Source organism: Siphateles boraxobius, unplaced genomic scaffold (assembly GCF_051911475.1).
Source record: "Siphateles boraxobius isolate OS27281-9 unplaced genomic scaffold, OSU_SipBor_1 3, whole genome shotgun sequence".
Lineage (NCBI taxonomy): Eukaryota > Metazoa > Chordata > Actinopteri > Cypriniformes > Leuciscidae > Siphateles > Siphateles boraxobius.
In genome coordinates, this window is record NW_027508919.1 from 600,001 (window position 1) to 620,000 (window position 20,000).

General features: G+C 36.0%; 1 protein-coding gene across 3 annotated transcripts in view; it reads left to right on the top strand.

Annotated features, from left to right (window-relative positions):
• Positions 1 to 20,000, top strand: part of kcnip1a (Kv channel interacting protein 1 a) — a 63,885-nt gene that overhangs the window by 2,660 nt on the left and 41,225 nt on the right. For 2 of the 3 annotated variants that reach the window (XM_077247260.1, XM_077247256.1), the window contains exon 1: positions 13,628 to 13,798. The exons of the other annotated variant lie outside the window; for it this stretch is intronic. In XM_077247260.1, the coding sequence (XP_077103375.1) occupies positions 13,708 to 13,798 (91 nt within the window). In that variant the 5' untranslated portion in view covers positions 13,628 to 13,707. Of the gene's footprint in view, positions 1 to 13,627; positions 13,799 to 20,000 lie in introns of those variants that run through there. 3 annotated transcript variants of the gene reach the window in all.

A 20,000-nucleotide genomic window follows, 5' to 3' on the forward strand; every position in this document is an offset into this window, starting at 1 on the left:
AAATAAAATGTAAAAAAAATAATTGTTTTCTATGTGAATATATAGTCAAATTTAATGTATTCCAGATTACTCCAGTCTTCAGTGTCACGTGATCTTTAAAAAACCATTCTAATATGATTTGATACTCAGTTATTATCAATGTTGGAAACAGTTTGTCAACCAAATTTTGTTTGTTAAAAATATTTCTATTTTGAATAAATGCTGTCCTTCTAAACGTTTTATTCATCAAAGAATCCTGAAAAAAAGTATCTCAGGTTACAAAAGAAAAATAAAATAAAGCAGCACAACTGTTTCCAACATTGATAATAAATAAGCATATTACAATGATTTCTGAAGGATCATGTGACACTGAAGACTGGAGTAATGATGCTGAAAATCAGCTTTGATTACAGGAATAAATTATCTTTTAACGTATATTAAAATAGAAAACCTTTATTTCAAATTGCAATACTAGCCTATTTCACAATATTACTGTATTTTGATCAAATAAATGCTGTTTTGATGATCAAAATATATATAAAGTATATATACAAAATATATAAAGTAATGTTTCCAAACTTTTGACGGTACTATTGTGTGTGTGTGTGTGTGTGTGTGTGTGTGTGTGTGTGTGTGTGTGTGTGTGTGTGTGTGTGTGTGTGTGTGTGTGTGTGTGTGTGTTAATAAATTAAGAATGTTGCCGCTGCAAACTGTTTCGTATGAGAAAATTAATTTAGCTGTTGCGTTATCAAAATAGCATTATTTATTTATTTTTAAAAGTAGCGGTTTGAGATGTATGGCTTCTTGGTCCGTATTATTTTAAACATTATTCTGTAATCGCGAGAGACAGTGATTGATGCATTCTGACCACCGCTGAGAAACGTAACAGGGATCACGTGACAACGCCGTCTACGTGCATCACATTCGCCTGAGTAACAACACCTAGAAATGTTAATAGAACTGTTGTCTAACCTAACGAAATAATTAAAATATGAGAATTATTATTTAGACTCACTCTATCTGACCAATCAGGGGCAACTTTCAGGCCGCCTGTCACGCCCACTACTCCTAAGATACTTCAGAGATGCACTGTTAGCACACGAGTCAGAGAGACAAAGACCAAAAATAAACATTTCACACTGACTGGATTACGCCACGATATAAATTCACATTTGTGTGCTGGATCATGTCTTCCGTAAGTATGCTTTACATCCCTTCATTTATGGTCAGGTCTGTCTGACGCTGGTGATAAGCGTTTTCACAAGAGGACATAAAAGTGTATCGCAAGTCGTGCCTGGACAATGCATTTTTTGATGAATGAAAAGTTAAATTAATTTTTTAAGGGCTTCTGTAATTGGGATTTACATATAAAGTGTGATTAAATGTCTGTTAATTAAAATTCGCTGTAGTCTTGTGTGTTGTTGGCGTTGAAATTCCAGCATGTAGTTCCCGAGTCTGCCGCTGGGTGGCAGTGTGTGCTTTTGTTTAGTTCTCTGTGTGATTGACTGTGATGTTCCCTTTTTTAAACACTAGAGGGCGGAAAGTGCGTCATTATTTATTTATAATGACAGGCCAATTAAACCTGACATCTGTTTGACAAGACATGTTAATTAAAAGGATCTTTTGACATTGCTGTTCAGACCTATGTGGTTATTAGTGGATAGTGCTGTTAAATCATTAATGTTTTTGCGGTTTCTTTTCTTTGACAATTGATTTATTTAAAGGGAAAGTTCACCCAGAAATGAAAATTGTTATAATTTACTCAGCCTCATGTTGTTACACACCTGTCTGAGTTTATTTCTTCTGTTGAACACAAAAGAAGATATTCTGAAGAATTTTGGTAATCAGACAGTTGATGGTAGCCATTAACTTCCATAGCAGGGAAAAATATTATGGAAGTCAATGGCTACCGGCAACTGTCTGGGTACCAACATTATTACCAACAAATATTCCACAACACAGTTTTTATCACAAACTGCTCTGGGACACAAAGGTTGAGGATCCAAATGTAGTTTATTTGAGTAATCCAGAATTGTAATCAAACACAGTAAGGCAGTCCAAACAAACAAATACACGTTCAGAAATGCAGTATAAACATTAAACAAGACTTTGCAGGGAATGAATGAGTGTACATGGTTTAAATAGGCTGAGACAATAGATGCCTATCAGGGGTGATGAGTCCGGGCAGAGAATTATGGGAAATGTAGTTTGTAAGGGAATGACAATAGTCTGATGTGGAGCCCTCTGGTGGCTCTCAAGGGCACTCCAGTTACAGATCTGGTCAGTTAACACTTTCTTGAGTCTATTACTTCACTATTATGATTTGTGAAATTTTAACCGTACAATGTTGATCGGTTAACCCTTTCCTGAGTCCATAACTTCACTTTTCTGATTTATGAAGATTTCACGGTACAATTTTGTTCAGTATTTACTTCACTATTCCGATTTGTGAAAGGTTTCACCGTATAGTTTTATTGGTTAACCCTTTCCTGAGTCCTTAACTATTCTGTTTTGTGAAATCTTTCACAGTTTTTCACAGTTTTACAATTTTATCCAGTTAACCCTTTGCTGAGTGTCTAACATTATGATTTGTGAAAAATCACAAATTTCACAAATGGTCTATTTGAAGCTAGTATGGCCCGATTAGATGACCATTTTTAAACTGAAAGTTTTCACAAATGAGGCACAATCTAAAACAAGTGATTTTGTATTAACGCAGTATATTGGAAATAGATTATATATTTTTCACATTCTTGACTATTGAGGAACTTACCAAGGGGATTGCTGTGAAAAAATAAAAATAAAAACCAAGCAGATCAAGATGTCTAACTTTTAAAGCTATACGCTTATATAATTAAGAGTCACTATGAAAACAACACTGATTTCAGATCAGAGGATCGCGTCACCTAAATTCACAAATCATGAAGAAGTCTATAAGAAGATATCATTTGCATGTGTGCGACACAGCCTAGCGCACTGTGGATTATAGCCAATAAATCTTAATATCAAAGCGCAAACTATCTTTACTGCAGTGTTAGGATCTGCCAGCTACACTTTCACTGAGATACCCAATTAAATATTAACTATATATTTTTTAATCATTGTTCAAAGGCATTTTTCTGATGCGACAGGAGGATGTGTGTATTCACGAGTCAGATGTACTGCATTAGCTGTATCTCTGCCTGCAGGGAGTGCTTGTCTTTGAAATAGAAATGGTAATTTGTCGTCATTAATGTGATTAATTAAAGTTTGCTGTCAGGGAGGGGTCACATTTTTCCTCTCAAGGGATTTAGGTCTGAGCCATCAAAACACTTCACAGCGGTTCTTCCCGTGTGTGTGTGTGTATTTGTGTGTCCTGTGAGTCGGATGTTGATTCAGTAGCGCTAGGAGGGATTCAGTTCAGAGAATGATTCATCAGACTAATTCACTGTAAAAAATAAACCGTATTTTTTACGGTAAAAAAACAGTTTGCCAGAACTTAACCGTCAAAAATACGGTAGCAACATTATTGGTTTTACTGACTTAACTTAAAATTTACAGTAATAATCTGTATTTCATTATGTTAATTTACTGACTTATTGAAGTATTACTTTTTTTTTGTAACATTGTAATACACTGACAACCAACAATCACAGCAGTGATGAGTCACATGATCAATCAAAGCTCATCACAAGCACCACGTCAACAAGAAAGTTAATACTAATATATAGAAGCTGCACAGTGTCTTTCGCACAAACATTAAATGGGTGGTAAAATGCCCTGTTCACAAGATGTAAAATAAATCTCTGATGTCCCCGGAGTGTGTGTGTGAAGTTTAAGCACAAAATACCCCACAGATATTTTTATATAGCATGTTAAAGTTGTCACTTTTTGAGGGTTTGCTAAAACGCACCGTTTTGTGCCTGGCCCTTTAAATGCAAATGAGCTGCTTCAGAGGGCGGGGTTTCAAGAGCTCGTGTGTGTTAGCAGCTGAGATTACCTCACGCAGACACACTAAAATGACAGAAACTGTCCTGCCTTTAATGTTAAAACAGAGTCAGACAAAGATGGAGAGACTCAAGAAGAAGTGACAACATGTAAAATGTAACAGGATGTCTCTGAATGGTTAGTTGATGAATTTATGTTGCTGATGTGGAGTTAACTATCTTCAATTAGCATATTCTGTCATGATAATCTATAAATCGCTCAAATAGGAACTGTTGTGAGATAAACACAGAGTGACTTTTTATTGCATGTGTACAGAAGAATGCTAAAGTTTCAGCTGACTCACAAATGTACTCTTATACAACAACTTTTCCTCTTCTCAACATGGACTGCGTGTCCCGGGGGCGGGGCTTATGTACATTTTAGGGTTGCTGATGTCACTAACAGCTCAAAGAGCAATAATTCACACTAGCTAAAGTTAGAAAAGTGAAATCGTGTTTTACCACCCCTTTAAACACCATCATGGTAACACACATGAAATTTTAAAAATGCAATAAACATTAATTTAACAACATTAAATGTTACATAAATCCCTAATGTACATAAATGATTAAAAAAAAACGAAGAAAACTATGAAGAAACATAGTTATTTAAGTAATTTACGGGTTTTCACTGTAAATTATACAATGAGTGTCTTTTTCACTTTCAAAAACTAAATTTAACGGTATTTTACAGTAAAAATACATGAAATGTGCCTTTAGATAAATCACAGTTATAAACTTTCTGTTAACCAATTAACAGTTTTTCACTGTAGCATTTTTACAGTCTTTTACTGTAAAAATCACGATCATTTTTTACAGTGATTTTTTTGGATCATCAAGAAGAACCGACTGATTTGTTTGTGAGTCCGACTACTCTGACCATGCTGTATATTTTTGATTCACTAAAAACATGCGTCTCATAAGAGTAATTTGTTGGTGAATCAGACTCCACTGATCGTGTTGCATGTTTTCCATTCACTAAAAAGAACCGCTCATGTAAAAGTCAAATATCTTTGATGTTGTTTATATATCATGCCATAACACTGCATGACTGTTAATAATCCATTTTTGAAAATATGAAAATTTATTTTATTTTCTTACAGTGTTGATGTTTTCAGACTGTTGCGGTAATTCGATTTTTTTAGGACCTGTTTTGGAAATTATGCTCAAAAAGGCCTTACATTTTAAGTAAATGTTTTTAAATTGATGTTCACAAATTCTAATTGTCATTGTTTCTAATGTCTGATTTTTTTGTTTTTTTTTGTTAATTCAAGCATTTTTTAATTTTTCTGTTGGATTTTTTTTAAAACCAAGCTTTTGTGAGAATCCCCCACATAAGCGACCTGTGTGTGAACAACACATTTGGAGCTGAATTTAGTTGCAGTCTTGTCCTAGTGCCCTGATTCTCATGCATTTCTGTCTTCACAAACTCTCTAGTGTCATTATAGGTGCATTTTGCGTGAGAATGTGTTGTTTTGTGAAGTTGTGATGTACATTCATAGCCCATGCAGTGTTACAGGACACCCAAGCAACCCAACAGCCCTCAGGACAGACTGTGTCCCTCTGAAACATTCATTCTCAAAATATCAATATTTCAGTTTGAATTCAATATATATTATAGGGCATAAAATAAAGCTCACATCTGCCTCAGTCCAGAAGATGTTCAAAGCATGTGTCCGACAGATGATCTAGAGTTCTCGTCTTCTCTCCTCATTTAAAACGGCCTTGTATTGTAATGAATATCAAATGAAAACACTGTTTGTGTGTGTTTGTTACAGTACATCTTCATAATAATAGTGCAAATGTTAACTTTAACTTTACTGGGCTGGTACACCTGTATGTTATCTACCCCTAAGGGTGCATAGTAGCATGTTAAGGTATGAGATGTTTTTTAAACAGGGCTCTACACTTGTATATCATTTTTAGGAGCATCTTCTGATCAATGACAGAAATGAACTTTCCCATTACGAGGTGATATTTGCCCCTTTAGGTATTTTTTCAATTTTTTCTTAGCTTATTCAATGTCATTTTTTATGTCAAATTCTTACCTGTTAATTTATACGTTTGTTTAAAAATGTATTAAAACAGTACATTACATTTGAATAATAAGACACAGTCGGGCTGTTACCAATCAAATGCAATTAGTTTAGGCATTCGTGGTAGTCATTGAATCATTCATTCAATCTATTCGTTTGAAAACAACTGATTCATTCAAGAATGAATGAATGGTTCAATGAATCACTGACTCCCCCTGTTCGCTGTGTTTTGTTCGGTGAGCTATTAGATAATGATGATTTGACTGAATAACTGGTTTAAGTGTGTGTGTGTGACCGGCATTTGCGTGTCAAATTAACACATTGCTCCATTTTCTTTTCATATATACAAACACAAACGTGAAATATGCCACATTTTTAGATTTTCTGGAGAAAATGTGGTGTTTTGCACACCCAAAGCAGATTCATGATGTTATCGCAGTTGCCATAGTGTTGCTGTGTGTGTTCTAAGTGTATTATTATATTTAGTAATAATAGTAGGCTATTTATTTAGTAAAATTGTGAATTGCTTTTTTTTCAGGTTTGAGTAAATGTATGTTTTTATCATTTTTTTGTAATATTTCTATTTGTATTTAGCTTTTTATTACAGGTTTACTAGGCCTACTTCAACTTTGTTTTCAGATTTGTTTATATAATTTTATATTATATTTTATAATTTACAAAAGATATTCTTTTGTTTCTATCATTTATTTTAATTAACGAGAATGTTTTTCTTTTGTAGGTTTAGTTTAATTTTGCAATAACAAACGTTACTGGAACAGTTACAAATTCTCACTATATTTCTTGTGCAGCTTTTTAAGTGCAATTTACATCTCAAAAGTTATAGTGATGCTTGGCTTCTTAAAGTCTACTTATTATAGTCTAAAGGATATACAGAGAACAGACTTGTGCAAAGCAGACAAACTGTTCTCAAGTGTATAATTTTATTTTCATTAATTTCAAACTGTTCTTTCACCCGGGTTTCATCCACAGTGTCTGTCTTTGGTTTTGCTCTGAACACAACTGAGATAAACTTGAAACAACATCAATAAATTCAATGACAAAGTGAGATTTTAGTTCTCAAAAAACTATCAAACACAGTCTTTGCTTTGATGCTTTGATCATATTGTTTTGCAGCCCTAGACAGATCATTCCCATACTTTTTCATGCATATTGCACAAAATGATCTTCGTCTCAACAGCTATAGGGCATTTTTGAGGAACAAAATCAGTCAGCGGATTTGACAAAGTTTGAGAGATTTTGTTTGAGGCACGTAGTAGAAAGTAAATGAGAATCTTGTGCACAATTGAAGGTTTTGGTTTTGTTTTCATTTCTGTGAAGTAATTATTACTTTAGGACAGACAGAAATTTAGGCCACAATGTTTTCACATTTTATCCTTTTTCCCTTCTAAGTTATTTGGTGTTTTTGTTGTTGTTGTTGAGTCAATTTTACGTTTATTTATATAGTTTTGATGTTAATTTACATCGCTTTATATAAAATGCTTTAAAAAAGCTTTATAATAATAAACATAAAAAAACAGTTGTCATGGTTAGCTTAAACTATTATAACATTTTAATTGTAATAAAACTTAAATTTAAAGAACTTGAACAAAAATTATAAATGTTGTCAACTAACTACAATAAAATGAGTTTGTGTTGAGGTACTGATATTGCTAAAACTGAAATAAAAATAAATTAAAGTTAAATGGAAATATAAAAAACCCCCAAAAATAAATAAAAATGGCAAAAGCACATCAAATTAAAACTAATGAAAATATAAAAAAGTTAAATCAAAATATGACATTTTAAAATTAGTATTTTAAAGTATATAAATAATACAATGTAACAAAATTAAATTCAGTACAATTCAACTTAAATTATATTAAACTGACTGAAGATGAGATGAATCTGGCATAATTTATAAAATAAAGTTGAAAGTTGCTTAACTTATTTTGCATCATCATGTAAATCATATCACTTATTATATGTTATCATGAAATTTTGTTTTTTATAAGAGTCACAAAGTCTTTTAATTTCAGGAATCAGTCATTTTATTTATAATTACAACTTCAATTTCAACTGTAAGGCGGCTCTACAGAAGATTACAGTCATTAAGTTTAATTATTCAAGTACAGCTAAATCAAATTGGACTGTGTCAGGGTGTGTTACAGAAGGAGCAGAGGAGTCAGAAATACCAAAGCAAAGCATTTACTTACAACGAATACAACTAAACAGGTACAGACGGGCAGAAGGTTCACACACACACTAGTTACAACGTAGAATGGACCAAGACTGATTGAACGGAAGGGAACTAAATACAAACACAGATGATAATAATAATAATAATATGTTTATTTTTTATAGCGCCTTTCAAGAACCCAAAGTCGCTTCACAAAATAATACAATCAGTTGACAGACAAAGAGAGAACCAATCTGCTTATAACAATCAAACAAACAGAAAAGCAGATAGAGACCAGTGTTGGGAAAGTTCACTTTCTACATGAACTAGTTCAGTTCATAGTAAATACTAAAAATTTTTGAACTAGTTCATAGTTCTTGTTTTCCACATGTTGCTGCAAGCTATTATTTTTCAAAATTATTGCACAGCCCATATAGAACCACAGACAGCAGTTATTTTATCGGTGGGCAAAGTTTGCATAGAAATGTAAGATTTTTCCCATCCTCACCGACCTTGTCATAAACTGGTTTAAATGATCATACGATCCTCCTTGCTGCTTCTTGTGTTGATGGCGCATGCGGCGGTGCGACACTGGTGCTGGTGTTGCCAGATTGGGTGTTTTTCCGCTACATATTAAGGCCTGTTTACGGTGTGTTTTATCCGGGTTTTCGACTCTATAGAAATCTGGCACTCTATTGAATGAAGTTAAACTGAGAGAGCTGCCGTTCACAGACACCAGAAAGAACGAGTTCGCAGTAACGTTCATCAGGCAGTTATACAGTACGTTCAGCTTACGTTCGCCCAAAATATGAACGAGTTCAATGAATGTGTTCAGGCACAACACTGATAGAGACAACCAATATGAGAAGTTATAGAATCCAAGAAATATACATTTCGGTTAAGTAAACATGTAACATAAAAAGTGGAAGATAGAGAAGCAGAGAGGAAAATAATGATTTACGGAGCGTAATGAATAGATGAGTTTTAAGTTGAGATGTAAAGATCCGGAGGTTAGGGGTGGCACGAAGATTAGGGGGCAGCTTAGCATAGTTAAGGGCCTATAACACTAAAGGCCCCACCACCCACAGTAGAGAGTTTGTGCTTGGGTACGACAAGCAAATTGTCATTGCTAGATCTAATGGCGCTTTTCCATTACCAGTACCAGCTCAACTCGGCTTTTCGCTCCGTTTTCCATTACAGATAGTACCTCCACAATAGTACTTGGTCGTCATAGCGACGCCACAGGAAACTGCCGTGACGTAATCTTCTACGCGACACACACCCGCTACCCACACACACACAGGACAATGGAGGAAATCGAGTGTATGCTGTTTTTGATCCTCGGATGTGGCTGTTTCTCACAGCAAGAAGACAAAAGTTGTTTCAGGAGAGGCTGAGGGCAGCAAAACGAAAGACTGCTGAAAAAAACAGCTCTGGCGCGTGCAATGATGATGCGGTGAATAGTGACGATTCTCTCTGGCCAATCAGCAGTCTGCAGTGTTTTCACGTCACATTTTAGTATCGCCTCAGCTCGCTCAGAACCTCGCCGGAGGTGATACGAAATAAAGTACCTGAAAGCAGGTACAGATACAACTTTTACACAGTGGAAAACCAAACAAAGGCGAGACGAGTCGAGCTGGTACTGTGTAGTGGAAAAGCACCTTAAGGGTCCGGGCAGGAACATATGGTTGCCCTAGCTCAGAAAGGTATTTAGGATATAAACCAGGACTAAAAGTTTTAACTGGATGTGATTGACTACAGGAAGCCAGTGGAGTTGGTAAAGGATAGGAGTGATATGTGCAGATTTTTTATTATATGTGAGGGCTCGGACAGGAGAGTTTTGCACCATTTGAAGGCGATGTATAGCTTTGAAGGATAAGCCGCTATATAAGGAGTTACAATAGTCAAATTTGGAGGTTATAAACACGTGGATGACAGTTTCAGCATCTCCAGAGTTAAGACACGGCCGCATATGAACAATATTTTGCAAGTGGAAGAAGCTTGATTTAGTAGTCTGACCAATGCGTGAGTGAAAATATAACGAGGAGTCGAAAAAAACTACTAGATTCCGCACAGTTTTTGAAGGCCTAATCTGGAGACCATCAATTTCAATAAAAATGTCATGCCTGGGTAAACTCTGTGATTTAGGGCCATGAACAGGATTTCAGTTTTCCCAGCATTAAGCTGTAAGAAGTTATCAGACATCCATGTTTTAAGTTCCTGAAGGCAAGAGATAACAGAAGCGGGTGGGCAAACTGAGCTGGGTTTAACCGTGAAGTAAATTTGAATATCATCAGCGTAACTATGAAAGTTGAGACCATGGGCGTCCGAACCATTGTATATGGGTGGGACAAGACCCACCCACTTTTTAAGACCAATGATATTGGACCCACTCACTTTTACCGTCTCTAATTCAGCGCATATCTGTTCACTTTTCAGAGCGCCGTCAGTCAAATCTACTCCACTTGAGGAATGCCCTAATAAATTAAACTCCATTTCTGCTGAATCATTATATTTCTCAACGAGCCGCAACTGACGAAAATAACCGCCGTACCCTTCCAGTCAAATATTCCGTTGCAAACATCAATAACAGCTTTAAGTTGTCAATGCTAGCAAATTACCATGGTATCAGCAGTGGAATAATCCACGGATAGCTGTGCATTTAATGCACGACGTGAAACGGAGTTTAGTTTACTTGTTTAATTAAAAGGCACCAGAATACATGAAATGGCATTTACTCCAGTAACATTTTTCTGGGGGAGGACCCACACACTTTTTTTTTACTTCAGACGCCCATGGTTGAGACCATGCCGTCTGATGATCTGTCCCAGTGGCAGCACGTAAATGAGAAATAGAAGAGGACTATGTACAGAACCTTGAGGTACACCATGAGAATTAGTGATGGTACGGGATCGATTTTCATCTATCCTAACAAATTGCTGTCTATCTAAAAGCAGATGAACATTGATTGGCAGAACACAGGTGACATAGATGATGATGATCGCTGGCAGGTGCGGGTAATAGTGGAGTGAGTGCAGGTGTGAGCCGGAGAGGATGATGGGACATGTGGTGGAGACGGTGACTAACAGGCGATTGTGACATACTGGATTTTTTTGTGTGTGTGTGTGTGTGCAATATTTGTAAAACCAAAAATATTTTGTGACAAGTGTAGTGTTTTCAGTTTTTGGACAAGTAAGGCAAGAGACACTACAGTCAAAACAATAATTTTTTTCATGCTCGAATCAATTGTAAGATTTGGAGCCAATTTTCTTCTATAACATGTCTAAAACATCCAAAATACACATTTAAATGTTTATTTTGTTACACTTATCTATTTGTATCTGTACTTTTCAATTATTATACAAATACACTTCAATTATATTCTGAAGGGATTTGATCATATATTGTTCGCCTGATTTTTATAGAATATTTTATTCCTACAAACATGGTAAAAAAAAAAATTCAGGCGGTTCTGATTCAAAAATCTGCAAAACCACTCTGTAAAAACCTTCAACTCCAATATTTCAACAAAATAAAATGAGATTTATTTTAAAGGTACAATATGTAAGAAAGAATTTTGTAATAAAATATCCAAAAATCACAGTGTGATCTATTTCCTTCAGTCGTGTACTTACAATATCCCAAAAGTCTCCAAAGATTTTTTATTTCAGAGAAATTTTAAATAAGTGGCCGTCCCGAAAAAAAATGTCGCCTGTCAATGACGGAATATCCGCGCTATCCTTGGTTTCCGCTCGTACTGCCATAGCCATGACGTAACCATGGCGACAGACGTGGACAACTGCGTAGTGCGTAACGTTTAACGGCACTCTATTCTTGTTTCGTTCAAACATTATAGACCATGGCAAGCAGACTTTGGGACAAAAAAGGAGAACTAAAATGGGGATCAATATCGGTGTGGCGTTTTTGAGATGTCGAGAGCTAGCGTCCGCGACTAACTTGGACTTGACAGAGCTTCACGAGTCACGGCTTGACAGCGATAACAACGCTCTTGCACCTACTTTATTAGACAGTTGAGCAAATGTACATGAAACAAATCAATGTTATATAGCTCAACATGATTAAATGTTAGAATATGATCATTATGTTAATCTAATGTTGATCTAGCTTACTGCTAGTCTCATATAGCAAACGAACAAACACAGAATAACATTATAACTTTCAACACACATTTAAATGCTGTTTAGTGTGATTGTGTAACGTTAGACCAAGTGAAACAGCGCTGCGTTACTTCACAAGTTTAATTCGTCTAATAAACTGACCTGTGAGTAGTAATCCAGCACTTGCGGATAGTTCGGTAGAATTAAATGTCCTTATTCCTTTATATCCGCGGGACTCGCATGTGATATCTGTCTCTTATTAGCAATCGCGACCTGCTTCATACCACTGTAATGTTAAAAAACATTAATGTTTTCACTCATCCATAAACATTATTAGATCCATCAGCTTGACAGCAAGCCCCATCATTCAGCTAATCACTGCGTCATAAACCTACGCCTTTGTTATTGTAAGAGGTTAGCGAACCCTAGCGGCGAAAAAAAAAATTGCATATTGTAACTTTAACCTGCCGTTTCCCAATGTTCAAATATATGTTCACATGTATGCAAATTAGTGCATATTTAATTAAATGATGCATCATTTACACATTTAAACATATCATTTCAGAAAACTTGTAATGCAAAACAACAATCTTAAAGGTGCTATAAGCGATTTCCTAGAAATGCCTTTGAAAGTGGATCAAACCTAGTGCCAAAACACACTCGTAGCCAATCAGCTGTAAGGGGCGTGTCCTCTCATCAGGGGGGAGGTGCCTGTGTGGCATAGCATGTTTTTGAATTTGGGGGCGGAGCTATCAAGATAGGGGTGTGATCCTTTTGGGTATGGGCGTGTTTGTTTTGGTGATTTGAAATATCAACAGCGATTCTCATAAATTGCTTATAGCACCTTTAATATACTGTTATTAATGACCTGAGGAAGTATCTATTAGTTTCAAATGTTATATTCACCTTCTGTGTCTTGGTTTAAACCACTGGAGAAGCTTCATGTGAATTCCTGTGAAATGAACGAATAATGAGAGATGTGTTTTCACTGGGTTGTCGTTTCTGCATTAGGATGACGACACGCACGCTGAAGCGCTCGCTCACTCACTTCCTCTGTTCTTTATTTCCTCTGCCAGAGAGTTTCTGTCTCCTGAGGTTTTTCTCATTCCCTGGTCGTCGTCCTCTTCCTTTTTGAAATTAACTCTCTCTCGCACTGTTTCTATTTGTCTCCAGGGTGGGAGAACGAGAGAGAGAGAGATAAAGAGAGAGAGAGAGAGAAAGAGAGATTTGGACGGACAAAAAAAGAGAATTTATATGCATTGATGGAGGAGGATAAAGAAAGGAGGAGTGTGTGTGTGTGTGTGTGTGTGAGAGAGAGAGAGAGAGAGAGAGGGAGGAAGGGTCTATGATGTGAGCGCAGACACACACACACCCACGCTGAACTACCGTCAACAAACACACGTTTCGCTCTGATCTGAGCGAGTTGCTGTCTCATGCTACAGGTGTGTGTAGCCACAGACGCAGTTATGGGTCTCATCATGGGAACCTTCTCCATGCAGGGCAAACAGGACAACTATCGCAAAGGTAAGTGGACTGTGCATGTTTGTGCATTCAAATTTAACTATGCTTTCTACGTTTTTTTTTTTTTCACATGGAAAACTTGCTGGTATGATGCTAGGGCTTTGTTTTGGGGTTGCTAAGGTGTTTTTTAGTACGTTCTTGTGTGGTTGCTATAGGTGGTTGTTTACTGCGTCTCTATGATCTTCTGGGTTCCTCTGATGTGTGTGTGGGATTTTTTTCACCTGTTGAATTTTGTTGGTTTGATGATATGCATTAAATAAAATGCGAAGTGCATTAACCTTTACAACAAACGTGAATGTTTTACCCTGCCTTCAGGGTAAAACAATGGTTATTCATGAATGTTATCCATTCATAGATCTCTCTCTCTCTCTCTCTCTCTCTCTCTCTCTCTCTCTCGCGTGCACGTTCACTGTCTCTATGGGAGATGAGATGTTCCCAGACGAGACGTTGTGTAAATACACAATGAGTTGATGGTCTATGAAAGGTTATGGTATTCAATCTAGCATTTAATCACCCGCTATCTCTGTGTGTGTGTGTGTGTGTGTGTGTGTGTGTGTGTGTGTGTGTGTGTGTGCGCCTTGATGAACATCTGAAATTATACAGACCGTATGCAGAGAAATCAGCGCACAGCCATCTTTACAATTTTGTGTTTGAACTTCCGGTAGCTCTTTATAGCATCGCTGTCATAGAGTAATAATTAGCTGATGAAGTGGATTTACTTATTGTAGAGTTAACATCTTAAAGTTATCATGAGTATTGTAATGTTTGATGCGTATGTCATAACAAATGTAAGTTAAACCGGGAAGATTTTAAAATGGGCGGTTCATCGAAAATCCGTAAGATCTTACCTTCATGCGGTGGAAAAACAAACCGGAAGACAGAACAACGAGTGAAGCGCTGAAAAGGGGCGGAGCTACTGAGGATCTATAAGGTTTTTGTAATATTTATGTATAAACCTTTTGCCACTCTTGCCAATGACCGGTGACTTAAGAAAATGTACTGGCCATAAATATTTTTTATGCAAAAAAAAAAAAAGAACAGTTGTGAAAATTTACAATTCTCAATTCCAATTTCGATACCACAGCTAAAACTACTAGCCTAACTAATATAAATATTTAAAACATTATTAAAGAGAAGTAAACAGTCAGTAATAAAATAAGAACATTCTTATTAATTAATCCTTATTAAAGTTACAAAAGTTGCTCAGTCAAGAGTAGTGAGTGATTTGTCATTTTTGTGTATGTGTGTGTGTGTGTGTGTGTGTGTGTATCAACCCATTAACTTTCAGTCTGTAAGTCTCCTCGGCTTTCGTTATTGCGCTCGTTCCTGTTGCGAGTCCTCAAACTGGCAACCCGCGTGAGTGTCGACTGTCGAGTCTGATGAGGAGGAGTTGTGAGAACTGTCATTCTTACAGACTGCACCTTTAATTGTGACCTTTAAAATGGTCCTTTACATACAATTGCAGACCGGAGTGGATTGAATGATGTCGGTATGAACAGTCAGGCTTCATCTCTAACTCCGTAATGAATGTACCATAGCAACAGTTTTCCAAAGAGAATGTAAGTGGCACTTTCTTTTATGAAACTTTTTGCAATGGTTCTGGGTGGTTGCCAGGGTGTTGCTATGTGGTTGCTATAGCGTGCAACAGTGCCCGTCCCCTTTTTCAGCTGCACTGTTTCCGTTTTTTAATTCTTAATCATCATTTACAAATATTGATTATGTATAAAAACAATATATTTTACGTTTATTACAAAATATGCATAATGGATACTAACATTTCAGTACTTTGAGAGTGTAGGGAGATCGACTCGACTAAGTCATTCGCAGTGCTTCATGGAAGTGGGCGGAGCTAAAGACCTATTTTATCGCTTTTTTTCGACTCTCTGATTGGTGTTAGCTTACACTTGTAAGTTCCAGGTACTTGCTTTGATTATTGAATGTGTCTGTTGGTCATTGAGTGTGTACGACATTGACTGTGGGCTGCATTAGCATTCAGATCACTGTCGGGATCCAGACACACACTGAGGTCTGTGCTGTGGGATTACAGGTTTATCCACCACTAATAACTAATGGCTGGAATAAATAAATTCAAGATTACTATCTGTCAGTATAAGTCACAGTAATATGTGATTTTTGGCCCGGGGCTCCGTGTCGAGGAATATTGGCTCCATTTGTTCAGATTCCTTTAAATGAAGCGTAAGTATTTTATGTGTGTGTGTTTGTGTGTGTGTTTGTTTGCGTGTGCCTGTGTGTGCTTGTGGATTTGTGTGTGTGTATGTGTGCCTGCATGTATGTGCCTCTGTGTGTGTGTGTGAGAGAGAGTGTGTGCCTGTGTGTGCTTGTGTGTATGAGTGCGCCTGTATGTCTTCCTATGTGTGTGCGTGTATGTATGTGTGTGTGCGTTAGTGAGCGTGTGTGTGTGTGTTGCTTATCTTCAATTCACACAGACAAAGCCAATTAGCTGCTTTTGATTTATGATGCATAAATAATTAAACCACAAAGGAATATAATATCATATTATTTCATTTTACTGCCAAAGTGCTGAATTTTGAGTTACACATCTGTCCATTGCAATAGAAAATAAAGTTAATATTGCATAGGTTGGTCTGGCATGTTGAATTTATGTTGTTGTAAATAAAGACACAATGCAATGGTGTACACAGTAGAGTACAGTCTGGGTCAAATGTCATGATTTGTGGTGGTTTTTGGATGCAACATTACAGCATGAATGGCTCAAATTGGCTCATTATTAAGTGGACAAGCATCAGGGATTGAAGCTGTAGCACATGTTTTTTCCTCCCACTGAAAGTCTAATCTCTGCATCAGCAGATCACTGTAAAACAGACGCCCAGAGCCCAATATAAACACTTGCCAAATGTTAAATGAGGGTAAAAATTAGTTTTGGCAGGTAAAATATAACAGCTGAGAACGAAACCGCAACATCATGTGTTTTAAACCAAACTATAATGATTGTTTGACCCTCGCTAACGTGAGCTATTAGAATTTAATATGCACTTACTAAAGAAAGTCATGCTTATTTTTTTATATTTTGTATAACAATCTCATATTTAGCCACCAAAATGAAAACATGAGGATTAAAATCACAATGTGTTCAGGTTTTGTAATTGTAACTGGTGCTGTTTCATACTACGTATAATGCTGTTCGTATGGCTGGTGCTGTTTTTCACTAATATGCATTGAGAATAAGTAAATAATCACATTGTCATAGGGACAAAAGAAAAAAGATTTTCAATAAAAATAAATGGATGTTAAAATTTGACTACCTAGAATACCATTGAAGCAAAATACTTGTTTAGATATATGTAGCCTATGTTTAGTAGTGTACATTTATATATATATACACAAGTCTGTACTTAATATACATATACTTGTTCTAATTTATGCTAGCAACATGCTAAAGCGTGCCACCAGTCTCGTCTGGTTTTGGGCGCCGTGATCAATATAAGCAGCGGCAAAACGGTTCATATGATCATTGTCTCCAAATCATGACCAGAGACGGATAAATATTAAGTCCGCTGTTTAAAACAAATAAGGACAGTAGAGGAGAATAGTTATTCGTGCAGTTTGCACATGTCAAAAAATCAATTCCGATTTGAAGCTTGTGACGTATAAACGCGCACATCAACCCGATTACTTTATTTATCGTTCATGTAAACACCGTGTTCGGATTCATCAATCGGATTGATTTCATTCCAATTAAACCAAAAGGTGTCCATGTAAACGTAGCTAGTTGTAGTCTATAGATTAACTGAAGTTAGGGGAGAGTTTTATTTATACCTGATGATGTGGAAAGCGATCTGAGTTTCTGTTCTAGATGTTTCTGTCCAGGAAGCGAGCGGAGGATAGGTGAAAACATACACAGAAGGTGTGTTTATCACACGGCTGTTTTATGGGCTGTTGAACAAACAGGTTGTGGGCAGATTGAATGTCTCTCTCTCTCTCTCTCTCTCTCTCTCTCTCTCTCTCTCTCTTCATCTTCCAGCTGTATGAGTTTAACGGCCCTGAAATGGCAGACGTTACAGATGATTCATTCATTACATAAAGACATGCGACTCTTCACTGAGACCTCCGTAGAGAGAGAGGAAAATCAGGTCAAGATAGCAAGAAAAAATGAAAGGCAATGAATGAAAAGAGTGGGTGACAGAACTACACATCCGCTTTCTTTGTCGTGCTTTTCATTTCTCTGCCTCGCAACAAAACAAATGTCACCTTGTACCGCACTAATATAGGCGTTTATGGAGATTCAAACCATTAAATCACAAAAGTACTATAATTTTGATATGTAAACTTGTAGGATTTAGTTTTCACTGAGAAATTGTCAAATTCCACAGCTAAATACAAAGAAACATCAAGTAAAACATTGAATAAAACATGAAATGGTATTTTCTTCTAAAACACTCCAATTATGTTTATTTACGTCTTCGGAAAAAATATTTTCACATTGTACAAGCTACCTCAAGGATTACAAAAGTTGCAAAAACATGGTTGGTTTTTAGCACAGTGGATGTCTAAAAACTATGATCCATATTCTTGGTAATGCCACGGCACATTTGATACTTTTTGTTAAATGCAAATTTTCCGAGCTCTACGTGCATTAAGATATAAGCTGTTATGTGGAGCTGCTTTACTCCCACTAAAGATGAACACAACAGATGTGTGTGTGTGTGTGTGTGTGTGTGTGTGTGTGTGTGTGTGTGTGTGTGTGTGTGTGTGTGTGTGTGTGTGTGTGTGTGTGTGTGTGTGTGTGTGTGTGTGTGTGTGTGAGACTTCAGCTGTGGGAATCAGCCGCACGCGCTAATTGTTATTTTGTTGTATGTCAACTAGTCATACTAGTTTCCCTTAGTGAGCTCTTTATTAGAACTCATGGAAGATATCCAGAAGTTCTGCTTTTTATTCAGTTTTAATGTCAGCCATTTACCACTTTTATTAGAAGTGAGAGCAGAGGAAGAGCAAGAAGTGATTAAATGCCAGAGTCAAACTCTCAGCACATGAGCTTAATGAATAAAATAGGACTGAATATAATTTGTCTTTTACAAAAATTGTTTTCTTGGACTCATTTTGTGGTGCAAAAATGTTATTATTTATTTTAAGGGGTTCAAGCACAAAGTGCTGAAACCCTATTGTAATTGTAAGGATTTGTAAAACGCATCGTGCAGAGCAAACCGTAAGTGCTATAGAGACTTGAAACCTGGCCAGATGGTAGGCCTCAATTTGGGGAGAACCTATCAGAGTATGACCCCGATTGGCCCATAGGTGGCGCTACAGCAACCAAAAGTACTAAATGGCTCACAACTCATAGACCGTTTGACTCAAGCTTTTTACACCACTGTGATCCTTGGCTCAAGACGGACAAAATGTTGAACTCTAACAGGGTCATTTATAAAACGGGCGTGTCAAAATATAGTCAAAAGCCTATAAATCCTATACGAAAACTCAGAACTTCACTAAAATTGGTGAGCATATGTGATATAACATTCTTAAAAAGCTTGCCAAATGTTATGGAGATCGGACCATAGGTGGCGCTATAACTGTTAAAAAGCTTTTAAAACCATGTATTAAATTTCCTGTATTGGCTGTACATGCTCTTTTTAATCTATAATGTCAGTGGTTAAATGCTTGCTAAATAAAACTTAATGTCTTTAATGCTTATGTTCTTAAAGGCCTTAAATGCTTGAACCCCGCTAAATGCTGCTTGCAGCTTTAATTATTATTATTATTAATTCTTATATAACTTGTTTTATTATTGTTGTTGTTAATATTATTAATAAAAATAATATAATTACATTTAATATAATTAATAATAATAATACATTTTATTTTAAATGTAATTATAATTGTTCTTAATATAATATTAATTACAAGAATAATATAATTACATTTAATTTAAAAATGTAATAATAATGATTATTATTTTTGAAATAATGATTTTAATTATAATATTAATGACAATAGCAACTTATTACATAACATTGTTTTTAGTGTTGTTTATAGTATTGACAATATATAATATTAATATCTATAATAAAATAAACTTAATTTAACAATAATGATTATAATAATAATAATAATAATTATAAAAACCTATTAAAATGCATAACACATTATATGAGCCTGTACATGGTAATCATGAAGTAAGTGGAATAATTAAAAAGTTTATGGAGCACTATAGGTGTTCTGTCATTTT